General features: G+C 36.9%; 1 protein-coding gene across 13 annotated transcripts in view; it reads right to left on the reverse strand.

Annotated features, from left to right (window-relative positions):
• The window catches only part of sema4d (sema domain, immunoglobulin domain (Ig), transmembrane domain (TM) and short cytoplasmic domain, (semaphorin) 4D), a 58,903-nt gene extending 32,605 nt beyond the window's left edge, over positions 1-26,298 (reverse strand). For 3 of the 13 annotated variants that reach the window (XM_084137237.1, XM_084137229.1, XM_084137226.1), the window contains exons 1-2: positions 26,164-26,287; positions 11,154-11,252 (exon numbers count right to left, since the gene is read on the reverse strand). In XM_084137237.1, the coding sequence (XP_083993363.1) occupies positions 11,154-11,191 (38 nt within the window). In that variant the 5' untranslated portion in view covers positions 11,192-11,252; positions 26,164-26,287. Of the gene's footprint in view, positions 1-1,223; positions 1,295-11,153; positions 11,253-15,935; positions 16,168-25,929; positions 25,956-26,006 lie in introns of those variants that run through there. The other 10 variants (XM_084137238.1, XM_084137227.1, XM_084137228.1 and 7 more) reach the window with 10 other exon arrangements.
• Between the last annotated feature and the right edge of the window lie 331 nt (positions 26,299-26,629).

The following is a 26,629-nucleotide window of genomic DNA, read 5'->3' on the forward strand; positions in this document are numbered from 1 at the left end:
TGTAGAAATGAGTCAGGCAGGGTCAAAAAATATGTATGGAAGTGTACGTTCAGTCCAAGTATAAGTAAGTTTTTGCTACCGTATGCATGCATATAATATCCAAATATTATAGGCATGCATATGGTAGCAAACACTTTGGGAAAAAGGACCAAAGGAACATGAAAAGGATGGAAACATGTACTTCTTGAAAATGGTCAGCACGCAAGCCTCTTGCCAGCTGTGCAACACTGCAGATCCCCTTTGGATTAATTGGTTGCTTTTCAAATTGACTGGCACAGATATTATCACAAGGTAGGACTCTGCTATAGTGTTACTGTTTGTTGTTCATGTATATATCAGCACTTGTCCGATGGGTGATGAATATGCATGCTTTCAGATGGTCTAATATATAATAACGCTGGCTTGGTGTGTTTATATTTGATATTTGTTGCTGCAGCACATATTGATAGGAAATTAATAGTAAAAGATGGTGTTCCATGTTGTCATGTGGGGTAGTAAGGAGAAAGTAATTGGGAATGCCTCCCAAAATTATCAAAAGTCTCTGTCTTTAAAGGGATAGTTCACCCAAAATTGTCTCATCATTTATTCATGCTCAGTACTATGGAAGTCAATGGGGTCCATCAATTGTTTAGTTATCGACATCCTTCAAAATATCTTCTTTTGTGTTCAGAAAAAAAAAAAAAATTATTCATACAGGTTCGAAACAACTTGAAGGTGAGTAAATGACGACAACATTTTAATTTTTTGGTGTGCTATCCCTTTAAGTCAAGTCTCAAGTCAGTTGTTCATGAGTCCAAGTTTTTTTTTTCTGCGACTTAAGTGCGACTCGAGTCCAAGTCGTACACTCAAGTTTCCTTCTCTGCTTAATATGAGGAGAGATAGAGAGACTTGAATCCTCACAAATAACCAAAACAAACTCAAGCATAAAACATGGAATAACAGCCAAAGAACCATGAAGCCAGAAGCAAGATATTAAACAAATGAAGAAAAGAAGGATAAACAGCAGGAAAGGTTGGAGAACACAAGCAAGCAGGAGAAAAAATAAATATTATTTGGGATGAACGAGAAGGATTTCCAAATCAACCAAAAGATCGGAGTGAGCAAAAAGAAACATGCAGCTTTAAAACGCAAGAACATCAACAGGAGGGACCGTCCGAGGGTTTCATGCGGTGATGTTATCGCAGCCCCAAACCACACAGAGGAGGAGAGGAGGAGTTTCTGACCTGTCACTCTTCCACGACGCTCGACTAGACCAGAAGATCCGTCCTTCAGAGAGAATTATAAAATCCGCCGGCTAAAGAGAGACACAGAGATGAGGAGAGGGTTATCATGGAGTCTGACTGGATGGATGGATGAATGTTAAACATCACACACAAATGGAAGAAGAGCAGAGGAGAAAACACTTTATTAAAGTGGAAATACACAAAGACATCACATTTGAGAACATGCACACTATGCTACTGATTAAAAGAGCAGACGAACATATAAAAACATACAATACTTCAAATATTAGCACTGATTTATTTTTAAACCAGAATCAAGTTTATTGGTGTTACTGGTCAGACGTTGGAAGCACATCAGGGCTCATTTTCAATTATAAACCAGATTTCTAAAGGATTAAAACAGCTATCCATATCCATCAGTTTGGCAACTGAAACAAAATTAAAAAGCACAAGTATTGGTCATATAAAAATAAACATGCATCAGTGCATCTCTTCCAGAGCAGCCCTTTTTGTTTTGACGTTTTTGACTTGGAGTTAAAAATGAAACCTTTAAAAGGATGTGGCACTGAGGGCAGATTGCTGCGGTTTTAAATCAATGGTTTTAATAGCCTGTTTTTCAGACTTAATGACATCTTTACACTTACAGTCATGAATTAAAATGTGTGCCTTGGTTTGGACTGCAGCGAATCTGCATGTATTCACACACTTATGATTTATTCACACACAACAGCAGTGGAAATAATAATGTGTAAAATCTTAAGCAAAGGTATCATACGCATTTAAAAAGGAGTAGTTTCCGACACATGCTGTAAGCAGTCGAGCAGTCACACAGAGCAGAGTAGACCAATCACAACAGACTGAGCCAACTGACCAATCAGAGCAGAGTAGACCAATCACAACAGACTGGGTCATTGACCAATCAGAGCAGAGTAGACCAATCACAACAGACTGAACCATCTGACCAATCAGAGTAGAGTAGACCAATCACAACAGACTGGGCCATCTGACCAATCAGAGCAGAGTAGACCAATCACAACAGACTGAACCATCTGACCAATCAGAGCAGAGTAGACCAATCACAACAGACTGAACCATCTGACCAATCAGAGCAGAGTAGACCAATCACAACAGACTGGGCCATCTGACCAATAAGAGCAGAGTAGACCAATCACAACAGACTGAGCCATCTGACCAATCAGAGCAGAGTAGACCAATCACAACAGACTGAACCATCTGACCAATCAGAGCAGAGTAGACCAATCACAACAGACTGAACCATCTGACCAATCAGAGCAGAGTAGACCAATCACAACAGACTGGGCCATCTGACCAATAAGAGCAGAGTAGACCAATCACAACAGACTGAGCCAACTGACCAATAAGAGCAGAGTAGACCAATCACAACAGACTGAGCCATCTGACTGTTGCAGGAGACTGCAGAGTTCACTAAAAAGAAAGGTTTTGAACAACTCACTGTAGCTGTGTGTCCGCCGGCATTTTGACAGTCAAAAATAGTCGATCTCCGAATGTGAATGAACTGACTCTGAATTTTAGTATTGCTTCTTATATGAGGATCCTTTTTCAAATACAAGGTCAATATTGATTTTCACTAACGACAAAACAACAAATTATCCGTGAATTTATATGGAACTAAGCTTTAGGAGCTTTCCATCTTTACTCCTCCCTGTTACGCTGCATTCGGAGATCGACTATTTTTGACTGTCAGTATGCCGGCGGACACACAGCTACAGTGAGTTGTTCAAAACCTTTCTCTTTAGTAAACTCAGTGTACACAAACACTGTTCTCAATGCTGGAGTTCATGTGTAGAGCCCCTGCTGATACTGAGAGCAAAGTTTCATGTTGTGTCGAGCCTTCTTAGTGTTTTAAAAATAGAGATTTTTGATGCTATCATAGCATGCACTCCCATTCAAAAGGCCATTTGACCGAAAACGAAAATACAGTCAAACTTAAAAGTGGCGATTCCATTCTAATTATGCTTTTAAACTAAAGTTTGCCTCGGGTAGATTAACAAAAAGACCCTAGGTTGCATTTTGGCGAGAGTTACGCTTTAAGTATAAAAATTCAAGTTATTCTCAAACAATTTTGCCATTTATTCCCTACTGTATCTGAGCTCATTTTACCCTTCCATGCACATTTAATAACCAGGAAAACCACCACATGCACATTTAAGCATCAGAATCAAAGCAACACAAACTGAAAATAAACAAGTAGCTGCAGTGTTTTTGATTAGTTACGGTTCTGGTTAATATCAGTGAGATCATTAACCATTGCAAAGGAAACAATCAGCAATACAATTTTAATGTAGGTCAGAGAGAAAGCGCTCAAGCATGTGTGTGTTAACCGGGACCGAGTCGAGGGGTGAACAAACCAGCCACACACAATCACAGCAAGTCATGCGGACGTAATGCCAGCGCACACAAACACAGGCCCCAGCGCAGGGCAGGAACACAATGTCCCAATTACAGATTATGTTGCATGCTAATGTCTTCCTGATGTCAGTCTCAATTTGATTCAGTGCTTCATTTGACTGATGACTCCTCACAGACGTCTGCTCATCCGGTCTGAGGATTCACACACATGTCTGCATTAACTTCAGACGGTTCAGAGGGTTAGTAGAGGAACACAACTAATGGAAAAACTTGTTTTTGAAAAGATGGTTTTGATATGAGCTATGATATTTAGATGTAATAACCTCAAACCTCATTAGTTACTTGTTGCAGTTTAATGCAATGCAACAAAATGTACTTCACAATTTGAAATAACATAATAAAAAACATTCTCCAAGAATGTGCCATGTAGTCCTGACAAATAATTTTAGTTTTTTTTTTTCTTCAGGCAATTCATAAAAAAAAAATCAAAAAACAAAAAAACAAAAAACTGATTCTCTTAAAAACATAACTTTTTTGTAACAAATGAATCTTTAGTTAAAGATTGCTGTTTATCCCTATATCAGTTCAGTTATGTAAATAAGTGAGGCGTGCCGGATGTTGGTGAAACATTTTGTGCGTGACATCTGAAGTGGCGTGTGAGTTTCCTCTCGTTGTAAAGGGACACGAACTTATATAGATAATATAATATATATGCATTAACTTCTATATATATATATATATATATATATATATATATATATATATATAAAAATACATAGAATAAAAATATAGAAAATAAAATCATTTTTTTATAAAATATTATCATATATATATATATATATATATATATAAAATAAAATTAATAAAAAGATGTTTACAAAAAAAGTTAACTTAAGACAAAATATTTACAAATATGAACGGCATAGATGTTCAAATTTGCCACTTATGTAACTTAATGTCGTTAGCTATATTAGCTGGTAGCAAAAACTAGGAAACTAGTTTTCTAAACTGCAATTTAATCAGTTATGAGAAGCTTGTAGCAGATACGGTTGCAAACAAGCTTCCCAATACACACACACACACACACTAATACAAACTGATGTTCTCAATATCTAGTTGACATTCAGAGCATCATTGATCTTTTGTTACACACACACACACACACACACACACACACACTGTGGCAGGTGTCTGGATCTCTTGTCAGATCACTGACAGCGGACTAAAATTGATGAGCTACGAGTCAAAGGTCGCGTCCCTTTACAGCGAGAGGAAACCGTCACACGACTCTTCTGACATCACACACAAAACGTGTCATTAACATCCGGCGATCGAGCCGTCGGTCACACTCTGACACACACCAAGTGGAAGTGAAGATGTCACGGGTCGCCCTCTTCATAATGGAGGATTTCTATTATCGAACACAGAGACGACGACTCGATTGTTGCCGTTGAGATCGGAGAACAAACAGGTTTGATTGATGAGACGAAGACTGTGGCACTACAACACAAGAGGATGAGATTGTTAGATTTCAATGTGATCACTCAAGCAAAGCTCTCAGAGGAGACGGGATATGAGTTATTAATCAACTTCAGTTCTCATACATTTCAAAATGGGCATGAGAAAAGTCTGAGTAGTTCGATCATTATATATTCATCTTGGTTTCAAACACACCTGACTTATTGTTAAATTTTATTTAATTTTTTATTGCTGAAAACATTCCCAACCACTATTAATCTCAAATTTCATACTTTAAAGGCACAGTGTGCGAGTTTCGCCACTAGAGGTCGCTTATTCAAAACAACAAAGGCGTAGCTTGATGACGCTGTGAACGAGTGAGGGATTCTGGGAGTTTTCGTTTCCACAGATGGAAATGAATCCGACAGGACTCGGGCGGAAATAGTGTTCATGGGTGAGCAAATGTATTACATTTTATGGTACTATGGTATGAATCAGTCCAAGATCCCGGGACATTTTACCTTGCTGTGGTTATTACGCTGACGCTCCTTTCGTTTCGTTGCTTATGTTTATTTTACGAATAAAGTCACGTTTAATATCCGCCTCCTTCCTCCCTAAACTTAGTTACGGTTTCGTTTGATCACTTAAATTCATTGCATTTTATTTCATTCTAATGAAATGGCCGCGAGTGCCGAGTTACTATTCACACATGCTCACTTTATTTGAGGAGTAACGCAGCGCTGTCAAAAAACAATCATACTAATATACATTTGAGTGTGTTGAAAGTTATGTTATAACGTTACTCTGATACTTGCAACACAGAGCATTAAGCTAGATCGATATTAGAATATCATATTAATAAAAGCTGGATGACTTATGATGCTAAATGGCATGCAGATAATATTGTATTGTATTGTATGGCAGAGAAAATGCTGTATTACTGTTACTACAAATAAAGCTATTGTCTTTTTTATCTATTGTCAATTTATTGTCATAATTTCTGATTATGCTGTAGACAAAATATTGTTGTCTCTGAGGTACAAACATGTTACTCGCGGTAAATCAAGAAAACAAGAGCTTCTAATTAACAATAAGACTAGCCGTGTTGAGCTGTATAATTCGTTTTCTGTGGATAAAGGTCTCCAAACAGTCGCTCACCTGTCTAATAAAACACATATTTAAACGTCTTTGTGTTTGCATGATTTCTATGGAAGTAAAAATGGAAATCGGAGATAACGTGGACATGACGTCAATGACACGGGCCGTTACACTGGATAACACAGCTGATCTATCTGGATCTGGAAACATTGTAGGAAACATTTGGAATAATAAGTACACAAAACAACCAAATACATAATAACAGTATTCTACTGGTTTTTGTCTATTTTAATCCAAAAATCTTACATATTGTGCCTTTAAGACTGTCATAAATATTAGAATTGTAATTTTAAACTTTAATAAAATGAAGTATTATTAAATACTTTATATTTACGGTGAAATATTACACTTATATTTTAATATTTTTATTTATTATTAATAATAATAATAATAATAATAATAATAATGCTAATAATAATAATAATAATAATAATGTTATTATTTTCATATTTTTCCACTTTTATTTTTTTATTTTATATTATTTAAGACAATATATATGAATGAATTATAATGAATTATTATTACTATTATTTTATAGTCATATTGATTTATAATCACAAAACATTTTTGTCAAATTGTGCAGCCAAACAAGCAGAGCAAACCTGGAGCTTTTTTAAAATTGTAATAAAAAAATATTAGAAAGAAAATGCAATTAGATATTTTTCCCCAAATCATGCAGTCCTAGTGGAGGTTGTTTTTTAGTGAACAACATTTAAAATTTCAGTCTGGTTCTCACATAAAGTGATTGCGCAAGTCATATAAACTACTTTGCGTTCATTTTTTTAAGCTAAAAATCAGCCAAAGTCTTATTTCCATTGTACGAAAAAGAGAAGCGTGAACAATCTGTCTAAAAACTCCTTTTGTGTTCCTCAGAGGAGGAAGTTATTCTGACGTTTATTAGGACGTTTATCATCCTCCTCTCGATTAACTCCAGATTTCCTAAAGACATCAGGCAACAATTAATATCTGTAAATGATTGACTCTCACATGGTCTTTGGCAGCTGCTTCCCGTTTGTTTGGACTGAATCGGAGTTGTTACGGCAGCCTGGAGGTGACGGGTCACAGGATCTTGACCTTTGAACTAAATCAGCTCCAGGTCATGTGATCTCAAACTGTTCATATGCTGATCAGTTTAGCTGGAGTGTGTGACGTCCATCCGATAAATGCTATAATGATACGGTGGATCTTGATTCTTTTACATATCTAAATTTTTTAATAATAATAATAATATATTTTTTGATGGCACGATGCAATTTAATGTCTATTAATTTGTGAAATTTTCATGAATTTAATTTTGTATTAATTTATTATGGTTAATTTTTGATGCACAATGCAGTTTAATTTTTATTCATTTGTGAACTTTTCCTTAATTTATTATTGATTCATTTTGTAATCAGAATCAAATTTTTCACAATAGGCACAATGCAATTTAATTTATAATAATTACTGACAATTTTATTAATTAAATTAAATTTTTAATTTCAATTTTAAATGTATATTATTGGTTAATTTTTTTAAAAATAATACTAAGTGGCCTATATATATATATAGCCTATATATATATATATATATATATATATATATATATATATATATATATATATATATATATACACACACATTATATAATTTTAAATGAAATATTTTTAAATATATATATAGGCCACTTAATATTATTTAAAAAAAATTAACCAATAATACATTTAATATTTAAAAAAAAAAAATTGAGATGGCACAATGCAATTTAACTACAATTAAATACCATTTTTTGTCTCATGTTTTGAAATGGAGCTTTCATTGTTGCGGTTTCAGAGAATGCTAACTTATAAGTCAATTATTTTCTGTATTTAACAATCATGTCAAATCCAGGCAGAACAAAGTGTGTGCTGGGTTCATAAGCAGATAAACCCTTTTTAATTATAAACTAAACCTGACTTAAACATGTATTATTTTCAAAAGCAGATGTTGGGCAGAATTTCCACACAACACTTTTCCATAAATCACCATACAGTGACCAGAGGCTGTTGAGCTCCAGAAAAGCACAAACCAATCGCTTCAAAAGACTTTGAACATAGTTAACTCCAATTTTAAGGTACATTTATCATCCTTTCCTGTCATTTAGGATCTTAACAGCCCATGTTCACTATGTTTGTTCAGCTTTTGTGCTCTACTGAAGAAAGACAATCATCCAGGTTTGGAATGACATGACGTTTTTTTTGTTTACAAATCACATTCAATAACTGTACTGTCTAAACAAGTCTAACAAAGAGTGAAAGAGAACAAAATCAAGTAGTCGTCACTACAGTCCTCCAAAAAAAATCTCTGTCAATATTAACTCAAGACACAAGACAGAGAGAAGGAGAGAGAGAGAGAGAATGAGAGAAAGACAGACATGAATCTCAAGTAGTCTTGAGTAGAGGGAGTCTTTGTTCTGGACCCAATGACAGCGAGCATCCCTCATTCTCATACTCCGTGTTTTCTTTACGTCTTTTTGGCAGCGCATTTATCATTCCTCCACACAAACAATTGTGCTACAAAACTCACGAGCGCAGGCGATACAAAGGACGGCTAAACCGGGGGCCTCCGATCAGCCGCGCGCGCTGGTTGCTAGGTTACCTTTGATCTTTTTCAAAAACTCGTCAACAAGCCTGTCACTTCATAAGTCTTCAGGAGGATTTCACTTCTGCAGCTGTTGTTGATTCAAAAAGACATGATAGACTAAAGGCTTGCCAATGTAAGATTGCGTTCAAATAATAATATCCATGACTACATTCACAATATAGCAACATATTGTACTGTAACTTACTTCACTGAATAATAACGGCGAAGTTCTCCCATTTCTATTTGCCGTATCCTCAAGATCTCTGTCGTAAACTGAAACGGCTTCTAAAAAGGAGCAAAGCTCTGATTCAGGATTGCTGACTTCATTCGAAAATAATGGCTACGAACAAATTGCTTATTCACTAGAAAAATCAGGGGAACTGCATTAAATATGTGACTGTTTCAGCGGTCTGTCCAAATTTCCAAGAGTCGCTGCAACACTTCCCACGGGATGGAAACGGTACGGGCTGACATCCGTCGATCACTGACGGAGACGCCAGCGTTGACTGACAACTTAATTTGCCATCTGGATTTTACAATCCATCACTTTCATAAGAGGTACAAGAACCAGCAAGTAAGAGGCACTTCAGTGCAAATCACATTATTTTTACATGGATATTAAATATTCATTACTTTCCCTGACTATATAAATGAGTCAAAGTTTTCCAATGCCTTTACATTCAAAAATTAGGAAGTAAACCACAGGACAGAATCATTAAGAATCATTTAAATGCAGATCCAAGGGCCGCATAATATACACTACCTGTAAGATTTTTAATCTTAGTCTCTTCTGCTCACCAAGGCTGCAGTTATTTGATTAAAAATACAAACAAAAACAATAATATTGTGAAATATTATTACAATTTAAAACAGCCGTTTTCTGTGTGAATATATATTAAAGTGTAATTTATTCCTGTGATCAAAGCTGTATTTTCAGCATCATTACTCCAGTCTTCAGTGTCACATGATCCTTCAGAAATCACTCTAATATGATGATTTGATGCTCAAGAAACATTTCTGATTATTATCAATGTTGAAAACAGTTGTGTACATTTTTATTTCATGATGCTATGATGAATAGAAAGTTCAAAAAAACAGCATTTATCTGAAATGGAAAGCTTTTGTAACATTAAACACTACCGTTCAAAAGTTTGGGGTCAGTAAGAATTTTTATTTTATTTTTGGGGGAAAGAAATAAAATAAATCAATACTTTTATTCATCAAGGATGAGTTAAACTGATCAAAAGTTACAGTAAAGACATTTATAATGTTAGAAAATATTCTATTTTAAATAAATGCTGTTCTTTTGAACTTTCTATTCATCAAAGAATTTTGAAAAACAATTGTACACAACTGTTTTCAACATTGAAAATAATAATGAATGTTTTTTGAGCATAAAATAATCATATTAGAATGATTTCTGAAGGATCATGTGACACTGAAGACTGGAGTAATGATGCTGAAAATACAGCTAAATTACATTTTAAAATAGAAAACAGTCATTTTAAATTGTCATAATATTTCACAATAATAATTGTTTTTTATCAAATAAATGCAGCCTTGGTGAGCAGAAGAGACTTCTTTTAAAAACATATAAAAAATCTTACCGATCTAAAACTTTTGACCAGTAGTGTACATCGAAATAAAATAAATATGATGATAAGGCTTACTGCGATTGCCAAATCACGAAAGCTACAACTGAATTAAATATATATATTTGCTAAGTCAGTTATTTCTAATATCACGCATCCCTTCTTGACCCCACTTAACCTGCATTATTGTTCCTGTATGAGGTAACAAACCAAACATATACTTGTGTTCCTTTATGAATTGTGTTCTGCTATAAAGCTGCAATACTCACATAAAGTACATTTACAGTAAAGAGCACTATCAAAAAACATCAGCATTTGTGTGTCAAATTCTTTCAAAACACCCTCAGCTGACCCAACACCAATGAAGATGGTCCTTATTGTCTGCGAACTGGCAAAGGCAAGCAGGAGAGAAAGAGAAAAAGAGAAATAAAAAGAAAACAAAACAGGAATTTGGGTCAAAAAGGGAACAGAGAGCAGCCAACAAGCATCCAGCATCAGAAAACTCGACTCAGCCGAGATGGAATGCAAATCAGCTTCCATGCAAATGCCAAACGTCTCCAAGGGGCCCTCGGAGAAAAGACCCTTTATGTGCCAGTGTTTTCCATGCGTTTGCCTGAAGACGTAAGCGCATCCCTGCTAACCTGATGATAGGGATTGAGATCATACAGGAGAACAAGCAGGACAACAGAGGAAGCATTCAACAAATCTGCAGAAGCAAACAACTACTCACTTGAACGCCATGGCATCGAGCGGCGAATACTGATTCATTAAAGAGTCTTTCTGAGGTTCACGTCTCAGGCTGAAGATGGAGAGAGAGCTCTTCACGGATCTGTGGAGAGGACACAAGGACTTTCAGATTAGGAGGGGGAGATATTTCAACTTGCACATACAAAGGCCGCGCTCAGAATACAATACTAACGAACAGTATGTACTTCACACTGCCTGAAGCTGTATGCAACTGTGGTATGTCACATGACCTCATGTTTAATTTAATCAGTGGTGTCACAAAAAATAGAGTTATGTAGATATTTAAATATCATTTTGTGTTTCGAATTTTTTGGCAGGCTAATCAAATAATGAGTCTAGAAAGAAATAATACAAGAGATGGTAATATTATTAGCCTACTTCTGGTTCAATAGTCACACTTGAAATAGAAGGTCATATTTCAATATTATACTTGTTCTAGCACTATTAGAATGACTATTAGTAGAAAAATAATTCAGACTTTGCGAACACATTTGGCTGATTCATTGAAAAGAATCGGCTCCCAAAAGAGCGATAAGAAACAGCTCCCAATTACAGAGCGATTCAATCAGACTCCCAAGAACAGAGCAATTCAATCCGACACCCAATTACAGAGCGATTCAATCCGATGATTCAATCGACTCCCAAGTACAGAGCCATTCAATTCAATCCGACTCCCAATTACAGAGCGATTCAATCCGACTCCCAAGAACAGAGCGATTCAATCCGACACCCAATTACAGAGCGATTCAATCCGACGATTCAATCCGACGATTCAATCCGACGATTCAATCCGACGATTCAATCGACTCCCAAGTACAGAGCGATTCAATCCGACTCCCAAGAACAGAGCGATTCAATCCGACACCCAATTACAGAGAGATTCAATCCGATGATTCAATCGACTCCCAAGTACAGAGCGATTCAATCCGACTCCCAATTACAGAGCGATTCAATCCGACTCCCAAGAACAGAGCGATTCAATCCGACACCCAATTACAGAGAGATTCAATCCGACGATTCAATCGACTCCCAAGTACAGAGCGATTCAATCCGACTCCAAAGAACAGAGCGATTCAATCCGACTCCCAAGAATGGAACGATTCAATCCGACTCCCAAGTACGAAGCGATTCAATCGACTCCCAAGTACGAAGCGATTCAATCGACTCCCAAGTACAGAGCAATTCAATCCGAATCCTAAGAGAGATTCAATCCAAATCCAAAGAGTTCATGAATCAGGCATCAGTAATTCTGATTCAAAACAGCTGGCTGATGATGACCATGCGACCCAAGACTAGATTACTGAAATCTTGTCAAGTGTCAAACGCAAACCTGCAAGTTAACCAATGAAATCCAATTAAACAAATAGCTTTGAAGGCCAACAATGACAAATACCAAGTTATTACAGTTTTTACAGTAACAATTAATATTATGGTGGATACCCATGATTGATTACCATGGTAACTTTTTAACTCCACACACACACACACACACACACACACACACACAGCTGTTCTCGGAGCGAGCGACACAAGGCTGGTGAACTCTCCGCCTGCTTCACTCTCAGTTAGCCTCATCTAAAAGAGAGAGGGGTTTCCGCCAGCTTGGAGGGGGATTCCATCACCATGGCGACAGCGGAACCCCAGAGAATGAATAGAACGGTTCTGGAATCCAGCGACGTGGAGAGAGAACATGAGAGTCAGATCTTACTAACTACAGAAATATTAGATTCATTCTATCACCTGCACAAAGGTATGAGCGTTTTCATCAGTGAAAAATAGATTAATAGAGACCCTGAAACCGAAGAGAAAAACTGTGCTAAAAATAGAGCAATACTTACAGGTAGTTTATATACAATACGTTTCCTTCAGCTCTAGTCGAACTTAATATCTGAACAGATCAGAGCGCAACAGGATGATTTTACAAAACAGATTAAAACTGCAGCACACCGTCAGCTTCATAAATTATTCAGTATGTCAACAGATGCAACATCAAGCCAATGAAGGAAACACACTACACTATAGGAACAGGAAGAAAACTAGATTATCAAACTACTCACACGTTTGCGACTGGTTAGATGATTTAACACATTTGAAAACAGTTGTGCTGCTACATATTTATATATAGAATTCTTTGATAAATAGACGGTAAAAAAAAGTACAGCATTTATTTGAAATAGCAATCATTTAACATAATATAAATGTCTTTACTGTCACTTTTGATTAATTGAATGCGTCCTTGCTGAATAACAGTATTGACCTTTTTTCAAAAGGAAAATCTTGACTGAAGAAAATTTGTGTGGGATTGTATTGTCCAGCCGATCTGATCATTTTACATTATGCTTTAAGATGACACAAATTATAAGAGAGGCACAAAGCAATTTGTCAAGGAGCCAACAATATTCGTAATATACAATACCAGGTTTAAAACCAGACAAACATAAATAGTCACTTTAAAATCTTTTTAATATGTTTCATAGGTTATTAAATGGCTCTTGGCAGCTCTAGAAGACGTATTTGAGATGCGGGTCTCTCTAACGCCTCGAGGCTCGCGTCTGAGACATCACTGAAGTCCTCTGGGAGACAAGCGTATGGTAGTCGTCTAGCCCACTTCTCCTCATTAGGGTTCATGAAACCCACAACAGAACCGCACAAAGACACTAATGGTGATCGCAAGGCTGACACTGTAAATCACTGTTTAGTGTTTAGCATATAGGTACAACCATCAGAGTACACAAAGAACGGACCATCAGGGATTAATTGAGATGTTCTGACAATTACGCATCGCAACATTCCTGCTTATTTGCATGTGTCAACATCTCCGCTTTGAACCAATGGTTTGGAAACAACGCTGGATTTCTATACAGACACAAATTCCTTCTCACCTCAGAACAATGGCAGCTAATTACCCAAACGTGACGGGCGGTTACAACCGTCTCATCGATCCCAGTAGGGTTCTCCCAGAATGCAACGGGCCACTAAAGGTCAAATGCTTATTTGATCCTTTAATGAACTGCTTCAGGAATGAAGAGACGCTTGGAATGGAACATTTATGATACGCAAGCGTTCCAGTTCTCTGGGTTTCCACAATACGACCCAATTGTTATATTTCCAGAAGTTTCCAATGAGGGTATGACATTCCTCAACAATGATTCCAAGAACCTGAGGTGCTTCAACCAGGGTTTAAATCTGCAAGCAGACGGAAAACACAAGCCATAATCAAATTCTCCCAATAGATCCCATATGCATTGTAAAGGTATTCATTTACAAGGCGCCACTTCATTCACGTCTAAAACTTCATTCCTTTTACAAAAAGGTTCCAACTAGGGTTTCTCTCTGGAATAGAAACTTGCTAAAACTTATAGGGCTCATGACACGAGAAATAAATTTGCCTTGATTTATTTGACATATAAGTGGTCTTTGGACCATTAAACATACTTCAAGTTTCATAGCTTAAAACACCCTCTTTATTATGAACAAAGCATTTATTTAATTAAGCTAAAAAAATAATAAAAATAAGACTAATTTTGATATTGTGGGATCTGTGACGTATACAGATGCGCGTTCAGTTTCCACACACTTGAGTCTGCCGACAACTTTAGTTTAGTACTGTAGTTTAGCATAAAAGGTTTATTTAATGTAGTGAGAAATACTACAGGCATTGAATAATCAAATATAGAAATATAATACAATGCATAGTCTTCACTGAGTGAATTAAAGATTCAAAAGTGATTCAGTCAAGAGCAGTGAGTGATTTTCTCTGTCTTTTGTTGTTTGATTAACATTAATGACACGGATGGCAGCGGGTTTATTAGGCTGTCGTCATTTTAAGACCGAATGCACAGATCTAAGATTGCCAAGTCAAGCATCACTATTATGTGATCGAACCTCTAATTTTTTCTAATTTTATGTGATCAAACCTCTAATAACCTGTTTGCTAGTGGTCAACCGGTATATTGCCAAGGCCGATATTTTTTAATTATCGGCATTGGCCGAAAAGTTTCTCTGTTTGGCCGATGTGTCAGGAGCAGGACTTTTATTTTGACACTAAAACACACATACAGTGTCCACTCTAAAGGGATGCATGAGCCCACTTTGAAATCAGACAGATGTGTCTTGAAACGCTGTGTGCGTGTGCTTTGATCTCGCAATGCTGCTACAGAAGGCTCGTACACACACACACACACACACACACACACGTGAAGAGAGAAAACACTGCTTACAGTGGAGGTTTAAATATGCATTTGATCACGGCTGAAGGAGACATGCGGACACGTGCCAAAAGCCACAACTAAACTACACCTTCCTAAAGCCTGTCAGGAGGAATTCACAGACAATACAAGACTAGATAGCTTTACGTTTTCTGCTAATCTTGCTGACACAATGTTAGGCTTTTGCAGGTGGTGTTTCTGATTCGTTTGGAGTTTGTGGAATAATGAATGTGCTAATATAAATATAATAATCTTCAATATGAGAAATTGCACTAGCGATGCTACAGCAGCATGCAAAAGAGAAGCACACTTTAAAAACAAAATCTACAACTAAACAACCAACAGAAAACCTATAGAGCACAACCACCTAATAACACAAAAAATGTTACTTAAACCCACCAAGTGTTGGTAAAGACGCTCTGAAGTTCAGAGAAAACAACCACGAAAAGAACAACTATAAAATCAACTGATCTATTGTCTACTCTATATGTTATTAAAATTAGCAATATGCATCCAACAACATCCAAAAAAACACAATAGACGTTCCTTAAACTCACCGAGTGCCGGTCAGACGCTCTGGAGCTCAGGGAGGACAACCACAAAATCCACAAAGATGCAACAAAAACAAGCGGGAATCATTTCAGTGTGTCCGCTGGTCTCATACGTGTCCGTTTCCTTTCAGACGTGTGTATAATTTAGAGTAAATCTGCAATTTTCTGGGTGTCATAAAGGTTGATGGTTCTGTCTGGCTGTGGAGGTCTGAACACGAGCAAACGGAGATGAAGAGACATTCAAACCTCCCCCTTTCCTTCCTTCTCTCTCTCTCTCTCTCTGTCTCTCTCTCTCTCTCTGAGAAAAACATGCAGAATGTCAAAAAAAAGCACCCAAATCAAGACGGTTTAACCTCAACATCCACCCCGTGTCAAAGCAACAATTAATATCAGATTATAACATTCTCACACACACACACACTGTTTGAAGCACTGCTGTGACAGGTGCAAAACAATAACGGCAGATCAGCTGGTGCAACTGGCTGCATGTATTTGTGTGTGTGTGTGTGTGTGTGTGTGTGTGTGTGTGTGTGTGTGTATATATCGCAGAGCACACTTGAGATTGCTGACAGCAGAATATAATCAATGCACAGAGGGGGCTGGGTCAGTGTGTGAGTCTTCTATTGTTTACAGGGTCAGAGTGTGTCCATAACGCAGCGACACAGACCAGTCGGCTCTTCACCAGGGTTGGGAAGAGTTCTGGTTTCAAGATGATCCACACTTATCGCATTTCTATCCTAAATTTAACCACTACACTAGGGACGACAACTGATCAGAACGCAAAACCTAAACTGATCTCACAAGTTGCTCTGTGTGAATTCAGCAATTGGTTGCCCAGCACGAGTCTGAAGACCATGTGATGCATGTGCTCAGTCATCAGATGATCTGCATTTGCAAGAAAAAAAAAAAGCTAAATGTTCACATTAGCAGAGCACAGGGTTTTTGATTAGAGATGCCAGATGCACAATATCACTATAACATTTTTAAATAAATGATTCATAACTGAAGCAGATATCTGCACTTATTTTCTTTGCAATTCAAACAGCATGGCAAGTATAGAAAACCTCTAAAGATATAAAATATTATTTTAATTCAAGCATGTAAAGTTCAATGTAAATATCGTAGTTGTGCACAAAGTTTTTTCCATAATACAATTATTTTTAATATAATACATTCTATTTTTTTATGCATTTTATTAAAAAAACAAGTTAACTATATATATATATATATATATATATATATATATATATATATATATATATATATATATATATATATATATATATATATATATATAAAATTGGTTATCAATCAAATTTCTATATCGTGCATCTTTTGGATTTCAGCAAATTCAAAGCCCTTTTAATTGCAAAGATTTTTATGTTGCTTTACATCAGATAATTCGGGGGCATTATGAAAGAATGACAAAAAGTCATGCATTGAAAAAGAAATTGTGCATGTACATTAGTTTAACTGTGATTCTCATCTACACGCCAATCATTTCCAAATTTAATTAGCTTGTCTTTCTTTGTACCTGCTGGCTCGGTTTGAATTAATAACTTCGCTCTACGAAACTACCTTTCTGGAAGAACGAACACAGATTGTGATTTTAAAGAGATTGGTGTACCATTGAAATGACATCAGCTCTGCAATAAAATAAGCCTCCAAACAATAGACATCTTATTGAGAAGTACAAAGCTGCAAAACTACAAAAATGTGTTGAATGGACTGGGAAGCTTTGAGTTGTGATAGTATGTCTACAGCAAACATTACAAATGAGCAAGACAATTCAGTTTTCAATGCAAATGCAAATATGCATTAACACATTCATAGTCTGCAGTGTGTAATATAGCTGTTTGTGAAGGTGAAAGGTCTGCAAAGTTTTAAAGATCGAAGTGCACAACAAATAAGTTATTGTCTTACAACAGACTGGGCGATCTGACCAATCAGAGCAGAGTAGACCAATCACAACAGACTGAGCCATGTGACCAATCAGAGTAGAGTAGACCAATCACAACAGACTGGGCCATCTGACCAATCAGAGTAGAGTAGACCAATCACAACAGACTGAGCCATGTGACCAATCAGAGTAGAGTAGACCAATCACAACAGACTGAGCCATCTGACCAATCAGAGCAGAGTAGACCAATCACAACAGACTGGGCCATCTGACCAATCAGAGTAGAGTAGACCAATCACAACAGACTGAGCCATCTGACCAATCAGAGCAGAGTAGACCAATCACAACAGACTGAGCCATCTGACCAATCAGAGCAGAGTAGACCAATCACAACAGACTGAGCCATGTGACCAATCAGAGTAGAGTAGACCAATCACAACAGACTGAGCCATGTGACCAATCAGAGTAGAGTAGACCAATCACAACAGACTGAGCCATCTGACCAATCAGAGCAGAGTAGACCAATCACAACAGACTGGGCCATCTGACCAATCAGAGCAGAGTAGACCAATCACAACAGACTGGGCCATCTGACCAATCAGAGCAGAGTAGACCAATCACAACAGACTGAGCCATCTGACCAATCAGAGCAGAGTAGATCAATCACAACAGACTGAGCCATCTGACCAATCAGAGCAGAGTAGACCAATCAAAACAGACTGAGCCATCTGACCAATCAGAGCAGAGCAGGCTCACAGAAAGGAGGGGTTTAAAGCGTGAATCTTCAAACGAACCATTTCAGACACTGTGAGAAAAGAGCTGATGCTAGAAAAGTGTTTTTTGACCTTGGATGCATGTAATCTAAACCTGCTGTAGGAGACTGCAAAGAACAACACAGGAAAATCTCACAGTAAAACTGGGATCCGCGAAAAAATATGATACACCGGTGTTTTGCCAGATGAGAAGTTTATCTATGTATCATCTTTTTACTCTTAACTCATTTTATAACTGTACCATATATCTCTTTTCATTTCTTTTATAACTGTTTTAATTTTCTTTGCTTTTATTTTGTGATTATTTTAATTCCTTTCTGTAAAGCACTTTGAATTGCCATAGTGTATGAAATGTGCTATATAAATAAACTTGCCTTGCCTACAAAACAAAATGATCAAACTTCAAAAGATCATAATAGGGGCACTGTAAGGATGTTGCACTCAACACAACCCTGGACAATGTTACAATGTAACACTAAAGAACACGATGAATCCCGATCAGCCTGAATGACCATGAGTCAGTGCACTAGGGTAGATGTTGTTTGTATTTGAGTGTGTGTTTACGGGAACATCATCACACATGGTTTCACACAATCAGAGTCACAGGATTCTCGTAAAACAGAAGCACAGATACAGATCCTGCCAAAGCTTTCGCCAAATTTGATGAAAAACAGGTCTTTTCAAATAAGAGTTTGTAGTTTGTACACATACTCTAACATTCACAATTCAAAGATCCTTCTGGTGCTGTAAAACTCCTTAAAGGACAAAAAAATAATTATATTAATAAAAATGATAAAAGTACCATTAAAAACCCCAAATAAGGTGTGCACTACACTGAACAAAAAATTTTGATGTAGTATTTACTTTGAGACCATTTTCACTCACAAATTGCAGGTAAATTTCACGAATAATTACAAAGAAATGGCAAGTAACACGTTGAATGAAACATGAATGTTTGAAGTAGGAACACTGGAATAGTTTTTCCTTCAAAAGAGCTTCAAAAAAATATTATATTCCAAGTCTTCTGAAGGCATTTAAAAGTTTTATTTGAGGAAGAGCCTTTACATTATTTTCTGAATATTTTTCCCTCCACCACAGTTTTAAAGGAACACGCCAACTTTTTGTGACTTTAGCTTATTCACCGTATCCCCCAGAGTTAGTAAGTCCATACATACCCTTCTCAGACCAATCACAACAGACTGAACCATCTGACCAATCAGAGTAGAGTAGACCAATCACAACAGACTGAGCCATCTGACCAATCAGAGCAGAGTAGACCAATCACAACAGACTGAGCCATCTGACCAATCAGAGCAGAGTAGACCAATCGCAACAGACTGAGCCATCTGACCAATCAGAGCAGAGTAGACCAATCACAACAGACTGAGCCATCTGACCAATCAGAGCAGAGTAGACCAATCACAACAGACTGAGCCAACTGACCAATCAGAGCAGAGTAGACCAATCACAACAGACTGAGCCATCTGACCAATCAGAGTAGAGTAGACCAATCACAACAGACTGAGCCAACTGACCAATCAGAGCAGAGTAGACCAATCACAACAGACTGAGCCATCTGACCAATCAGAGCAGAGTAGACCAATCACAACAGACTGGGCCATCTGACCAATCAGAGTAGAGTAGACCAATCACAACAGACTGAGCCATCTGACCAATCACAACAGAACAGACTGGGCCATATGACCAATCAGAGCAGAGTAGACCAATCACAACAGACACAAATGACTTTTTGGGACTTTAGCTTATTCACTGTATCCCCCAGAGTTAGATAAGTCCATACATACCTTTTTCATCTCAGTGCGTGCTGTAACTCTGTCTGACGCACCCACCGCTAGCCTAGCTTAGCACAAAGACTGGAGGTAAACGGCTCCAGCTAGCATACTGTTCCCAATAAGTGACAAAATAACGCCAACATTTTCCTATTTACATGTTGTGATTTGTATAGTCACAGCATGTACAAATAACAAGGTCACATGAGACACAACCATCTTCTAACTGTAGGAAAATGTTGGCGTTATTTTGTCACTTATTGGGAGCAGTATGCTAGCTGGAGCCATTTACCTCCAGTCTTTGTGCTAAGCTAGGCTAGCGGTGGGTGCGTCAGACAGAGTTACGGCACGCACGGCGATGAGAAAGGTATGTATGGACTTATCTAACTCTGGGGGACACGGTGAATAAGCTAAAGTCCCAAAAAGTCGGCGTGTTCCTTTAAAGTCTTAACTGCATTTATGCAAATTCACAATCACTCTGTGCATGATCACAATATGACATATTTGATCAATGTAATTCACTGAAAGTAAGTGCAAATGAGATCTGAGAGCTGTATTTAGAGCATGAGCTGGAATAGAGCTTGCAAGTTGAGAAGGTCAGAGAGAGGGCGGAAAATGATCATGTTAAACTAAATTACGACTGTTTTGGTGCAAGAGACCTTGACTAGCTTCAGGGAGAAAAGTAAAATGCTACAGGGATGTAGAATATGGCCTCAGTCTTGATTGAACACAATATAATTTGCACAAGCCCATGCACTTTTAAAGCGCTGACTGCTCTCTCCTCCACATAACTGTTTGATTCTTCTCAAACACTCCCTTCAGAAATATTTAATCTCGGAAAATTCTTGTTTCACTCCCTAAACCACCCAGAAAACATTTGCATTTAATAAAAACATGTATAAAATTGAGAACACTGCTGTAAATGCAAATAGGGATTAATCATTATTGTTTCCCAAGGAAGAATTTGTTTTTTTGCTGCATGGCGTTAGTGTTATCTGGTCTGAAACGACATCCGTGTCCGATAACTCGTGGCACGCAAGAGAAATCAAGTCCGACACAATGAATCCATTCAGCAGGGAGACGCTTCCAAACAGCAGGATGGCCTTCCCATCAGCCAATAAATCGATTATCTCTGGAATGAGCCTGGTTTAGTTATCCGAGATTAAAAATGACCATCCCACATGAGTCCTGTGACTCTCCATGAAGTCAACTTGCAATCCAAATTTACCCCATTTACTTTTGTTTCTGGTTTCACTGTGAATGATTCATAACTGCATGTTATGAAAAAATAAATAAAAAATTGTCTTTATAATATTTCATCAAATGACTGAATAGCTCATGGCCCTTTTATTTAAAGACACATTTGACAATGACAGTAAATAATGTCACAAAATATTCTATTTCAAATAAATATTCATCCAAAAATCCTGAAAAAATGCATCTCGGATTCCACAAAAATATGAAGCAGCACAACTGTTCAACATTGATAATGAGAAGAAATGTTCAGCACATTAGAATGATTTCTGAAGGATCATGTGACACTGAAGACTGGAGTAATGATGCTGAAAATCAGCTTTGCATCACAGGAATAAATTACATTTTTAACATATTCACACAGAAAATATTTATTTAGTACTAAAATAGATCTAACCTTACATTTTGTGTAATTTTACAGTAAAATACTATTAAATGTACCATTTTTTGAAGTATAAAGAACAAATCATCTTATAATTTACAGTGAAAAGCCGTATACCGAGTTGCCTCTGTGGCATTTCACATTTGATGATTTTTAATTGTATTTATTATGTTTCTTCTTAGTTTTTTTGTTATCGATTGTACATATGCTGTTGAATTTACCGGTTTAAAATGTTTTGGGGGTTTTTTTTTGGTGTAAATTACAGTTTTAAAATGTAAAATCTACATGTTGTTCTGTAAATATGTTTACATTTTTACATAATTATTCTGGCAACCAAAACTGGCACTTTTTTTATTTCTTTAAACACGATTTTTATTTTATTTTTTACAGTGAACTTATATTTTGCAATGTATAAACATACTTGAAAACATTTTCTAACAAAAATGAGAAATGTTATCTTGGCAGAAAACTGAAATAAAAAGTCTAAGTTAAAGTACTAAACTTACTAAAACATCACTAAGGCTGAAATAAAAAAATAAAAAATTATATATATATATATTATTTTATTTTTTATTTTTAGGGATGCACTGATATAAAAATGTTGGCTGATACCAATAACTCTTTCTATATGAAAGCTGATAACCAATATATAACGATAAATCTAAATCCAAATTTTTATATAATTTTTGAGAGACTGATTGCAATTATGTAGTCGATATGACAGACTTGCTGCACATGTTGCACTTAACTGCATTTTCCTTTTGAGGTTATTCCAATCATATTTCAAGCAGTTTAAAACCATCATGTTGAACAATGCGCATCTTAAGTGTCTCAGCTGAAGGAAATAATCCATTATTTATCACTATCAGCTTTAATATATTGGACAAATTCTCTTATCGGACCGATAACAATAACATTAAAACTGATCATATATCGGCCGACACCGATATGGTGTCGATATTCAATACTATACCGAAACCGATATTCGATACTATACTGAAAATGACAAAAAGCACATAAAATTACTGAACTTAAAGTAAAATTCAATTTGAAACCTGAAAATATTAAAAAAAGAAGCTAATTCAAAATATTAACATGCATTATAAGAGTATATAAATAATGCTAAAATAGCACTGCTCCACACAACAACACTCAATACATTATACAAAACTAATTATTTAATTTTGCAAGGCATAAAAATGCATGTGCATGACAATTAAGGTAAGATGTAGTGACAACACAGTATTGGCCTGTCGACTGGACCGTAACGCTCTCACTGGCCCCGGGGCATCATTATTATTCAGACCTGTTATCGATCACCAAGCATTGCTTTATCACTGTGTGTTTTCAAGAGAAGAAGCTATCTGAAGAAACCCTGAGACTGCTCTGAGACCTGTGCAGGTGTCGGGGGCAGCATAAACCAGCCTGGGGGCAGATTAGAGGGGTAATTAGTATCCAGAAAGGTAACAGAATAAGGGCGTCCTCCTATCAGTCCAGATCCTTCTCTCCACACTCCTCTGGGAGATGGAGGGATGTTGGCAGAGGGACACAAAGCACGACTGTGTTCGGCTCACAGACTCAAGAGTGGCACTTTTGTGCGGTTTCTTAGAGTGAAGGAACATTATGTGCCGTGGACGAGTCTTTTTCAGCATCCACAATGTGGACGGAGCATTGAAGCAGGGTCGGAGAGCGGTTAGGGCATCGATGTAGGGTTCGGATCAGGTCGCATTTCACTAGCTTACTAATGAGAGACCCCTGCTATCGCTTCAAAGCAAGCCTAAAGATCAATCGCTGCATTGATTTTTAATTCAGGATGAATCAATCTGTCCAAATTCAAATCATTAAAGAGTCCGTTCACCCAAAAATTAAAATTCATCATTGAAATTCAATGTTGAAAAGGTGAACTATCCCTTTAAAACAACACTTGAATGTAAATCAGTCTGAATCTCGTAGGTTTTGTTCTGAAAGGCCGGTTCTGTTCATCGACGGGCCACTGATGTTCGTTTCACAGGGATATTGGGTACCGGTCTGACCCGGCGCCAACTCATCTGGGTTACATGATTCTATCGTGTTCAACCATGAAGGCGGGTCATTGTCTGGCTGGACTATCGACACAATCCATGTTCATATTAACATACGGTATATGACCCACTCATAAGATCATTACCTCATTAAAAATGTCCTGAGGGACTAATTTAACATCAATGAACCCACCGGCGAGTACTGGCATCTGCTCTAATTATTACAGCACATGCAAAGATCAAGGCTATATTCAGAATAAAATACTAGCTTACTGCACTGTGTGTGTACGGCCTACTATTTTTAAAACGTAGTGTGTGAAACAGCACACAGGCATTTCAGATAATAGTAAGCTACATTGTTGTCACATGACCTCATGACATTTCAAAGCAGCTTTACAGAAAATCCTGATGTTGATGTTAATATTAATATTTTCATGCCTTAATATAGTTGCATTTAGCAGATTTGAGCTGGGCGACAATATAGTTACATTTTGTGATGATATAAACAATCAAACAGTTGTGATCTTGCTATATATATAGGCTACTATTGCCATATTTGAGTATATACTGTATGTATGCAGATAAAGTTAGACATACTTACACATCCAACAGAATAATTCTGTCAAATAATGCAATCAATGCTGTAGGTGATCTGTATTACATGCATACTGTATAAATACTGCTAAATGAATAAATGTAAAATGCAAAAACACAAGTACAAGAAGTAGGGTATGCTATTCTGAACATAGCCCAACTCTATATTGATGGGAAAACAAATCAACCTGACGCTAAAATTAAGATTTAGATCTAGCAATGAGAATCCTTTTTATCTTTTAATAACATTATCATGTGCTTTTACACACGTTTTACAGCAAAAGACAAAGTAGGCCCTGAAGCAAAGAATAAATTCTATCATTTCAGGGCTTGGTTTTTTAGGCATTAGGGGTCAAGAGGTCATGAACACAAAGGCATTGTCTGAATGATAACCCTCCGCTGACAGCCAACAGTTCATGTCAAGCTATATTCTTCCACTTAGCAGACACTTTTACCTTGCTTCTATTTTAGCCAGCCTTCAGGCTCCTGCTCTGAGAGACCAAAGAGTCTCCAAACATGTTTTAAAAACTAGATGAAGATTTATGCAGTTATGATTGGATTATGCAGTTTAAACATGAGCACATGCAACAGAAACAAGCTGACAAAGATGCATTAACTGTGTCGAAAAATACTGCATATAGTTGCTTTAATGTTTAAACTACATGCAATTATAAACTCATATTATTAACTGAGAGACTGCATGTAAAATTGCACTACTTATATTACTTTTATTTCCATGCATATCATTCATAACACATGAGACCATTTAAATTAAACTACAAAACAACAAAAGGGTGATTAAAACTTCACCTCACACAAACTTTAACCTAAATTTTGATGTTGAAAATGATGATCTCATGTCGTCAGCAAATATATTTGCATTGATTATATAGGAAGTTTGTACAACTAAACCTTGACTAGTTCTCAACTAAAAAAAAAAAGCACAAAGAAAAAAAATCTGTTGTGGTCTCATTTGAGCTAGAAGACTCTTTTGTTGTTTAGATGAAAAGTCTGGGATAATTTATGCGAGTTTGACTGCAGACCTCTACATGACCCTAAAATGCCAGACTAACATAAAGAAACACAACTAAACTAAACTAAACAGCACTAAACGTGCAGGTTAACCCAGTTTGAATTAACGTACGCAAACAAACAATTAAAAGGGAGCGACAGAAGACAACAGACAGAGTCGCTGTCAGCCAATGAGCATTTGATATTTTAAAGAGCAAATACTTTCCTTTTGTTCGTTTTTTTCTGAACCAAATACAAAGAAACACTAAACTAACCCGCCACTAAACGCGAACAAACAGCGGTATACGGTGAAACTGGAGTGTTTTGTCGTATAGAGGAGGAAGAAATTAACCTGCTGTAAATGATCCAGCCGCGGAGGAACAAGTGCAGCTCAAAGTCCTAAAACCTCTCGAGACCAGAGTCCATAGAAACCGGAGAACAACAATCCTCAAAACCTGGACACACACATACACACACACACTGCGACTGAATCCCGCACAGACACTCACCCGGGCGCGTGAAGAAGAAGGAAGGGTTCCGGTCCTCCGCGCGCGGGTTAAACGTTTAAAGTTTAAAGAGTTTGTGAGAGCTGATGCCGTGACCTGACGCGCTTCTCCCTCTCAGCAATGTTTGTGTTCGTGTGTGTGTGTGTGTGTGTGTGAGAGAGAGAGAGAGAGAGAGAGAGAGAGCGATCAACATGAGACGCTTATAAACGACTATAGAATAAGTTGGTTTTGTTAATATACGTTTTAATTTTTTTCGATTTTATTTTTATTTGCTAAATGTTTAACCCAGTTGTGTTTAAAAAATTAGATTTGATGTTTTTAGAAGAAAAATTACTCGATGCAACAAATCATTTTATGTGATATAACAAAAAATACTTTTAACTGTTAGTGAAAATTGTTATATGTGGTAAATAACATTATACTATGTTAGAACTTGCAACAACAGCTTGGGCAGTTTCTGAGAAGTTGA

Source organism: Abramis brama (genome assembly GCF_963993115.1).
Source record: "Abramis brama genome assembly, chromosome: 15".
NCBI lineage: Eukaryota > Metazoa > Chordata > Actinopteri > Cypriniformes > Leuciscidae > Abramis > Abramis brama.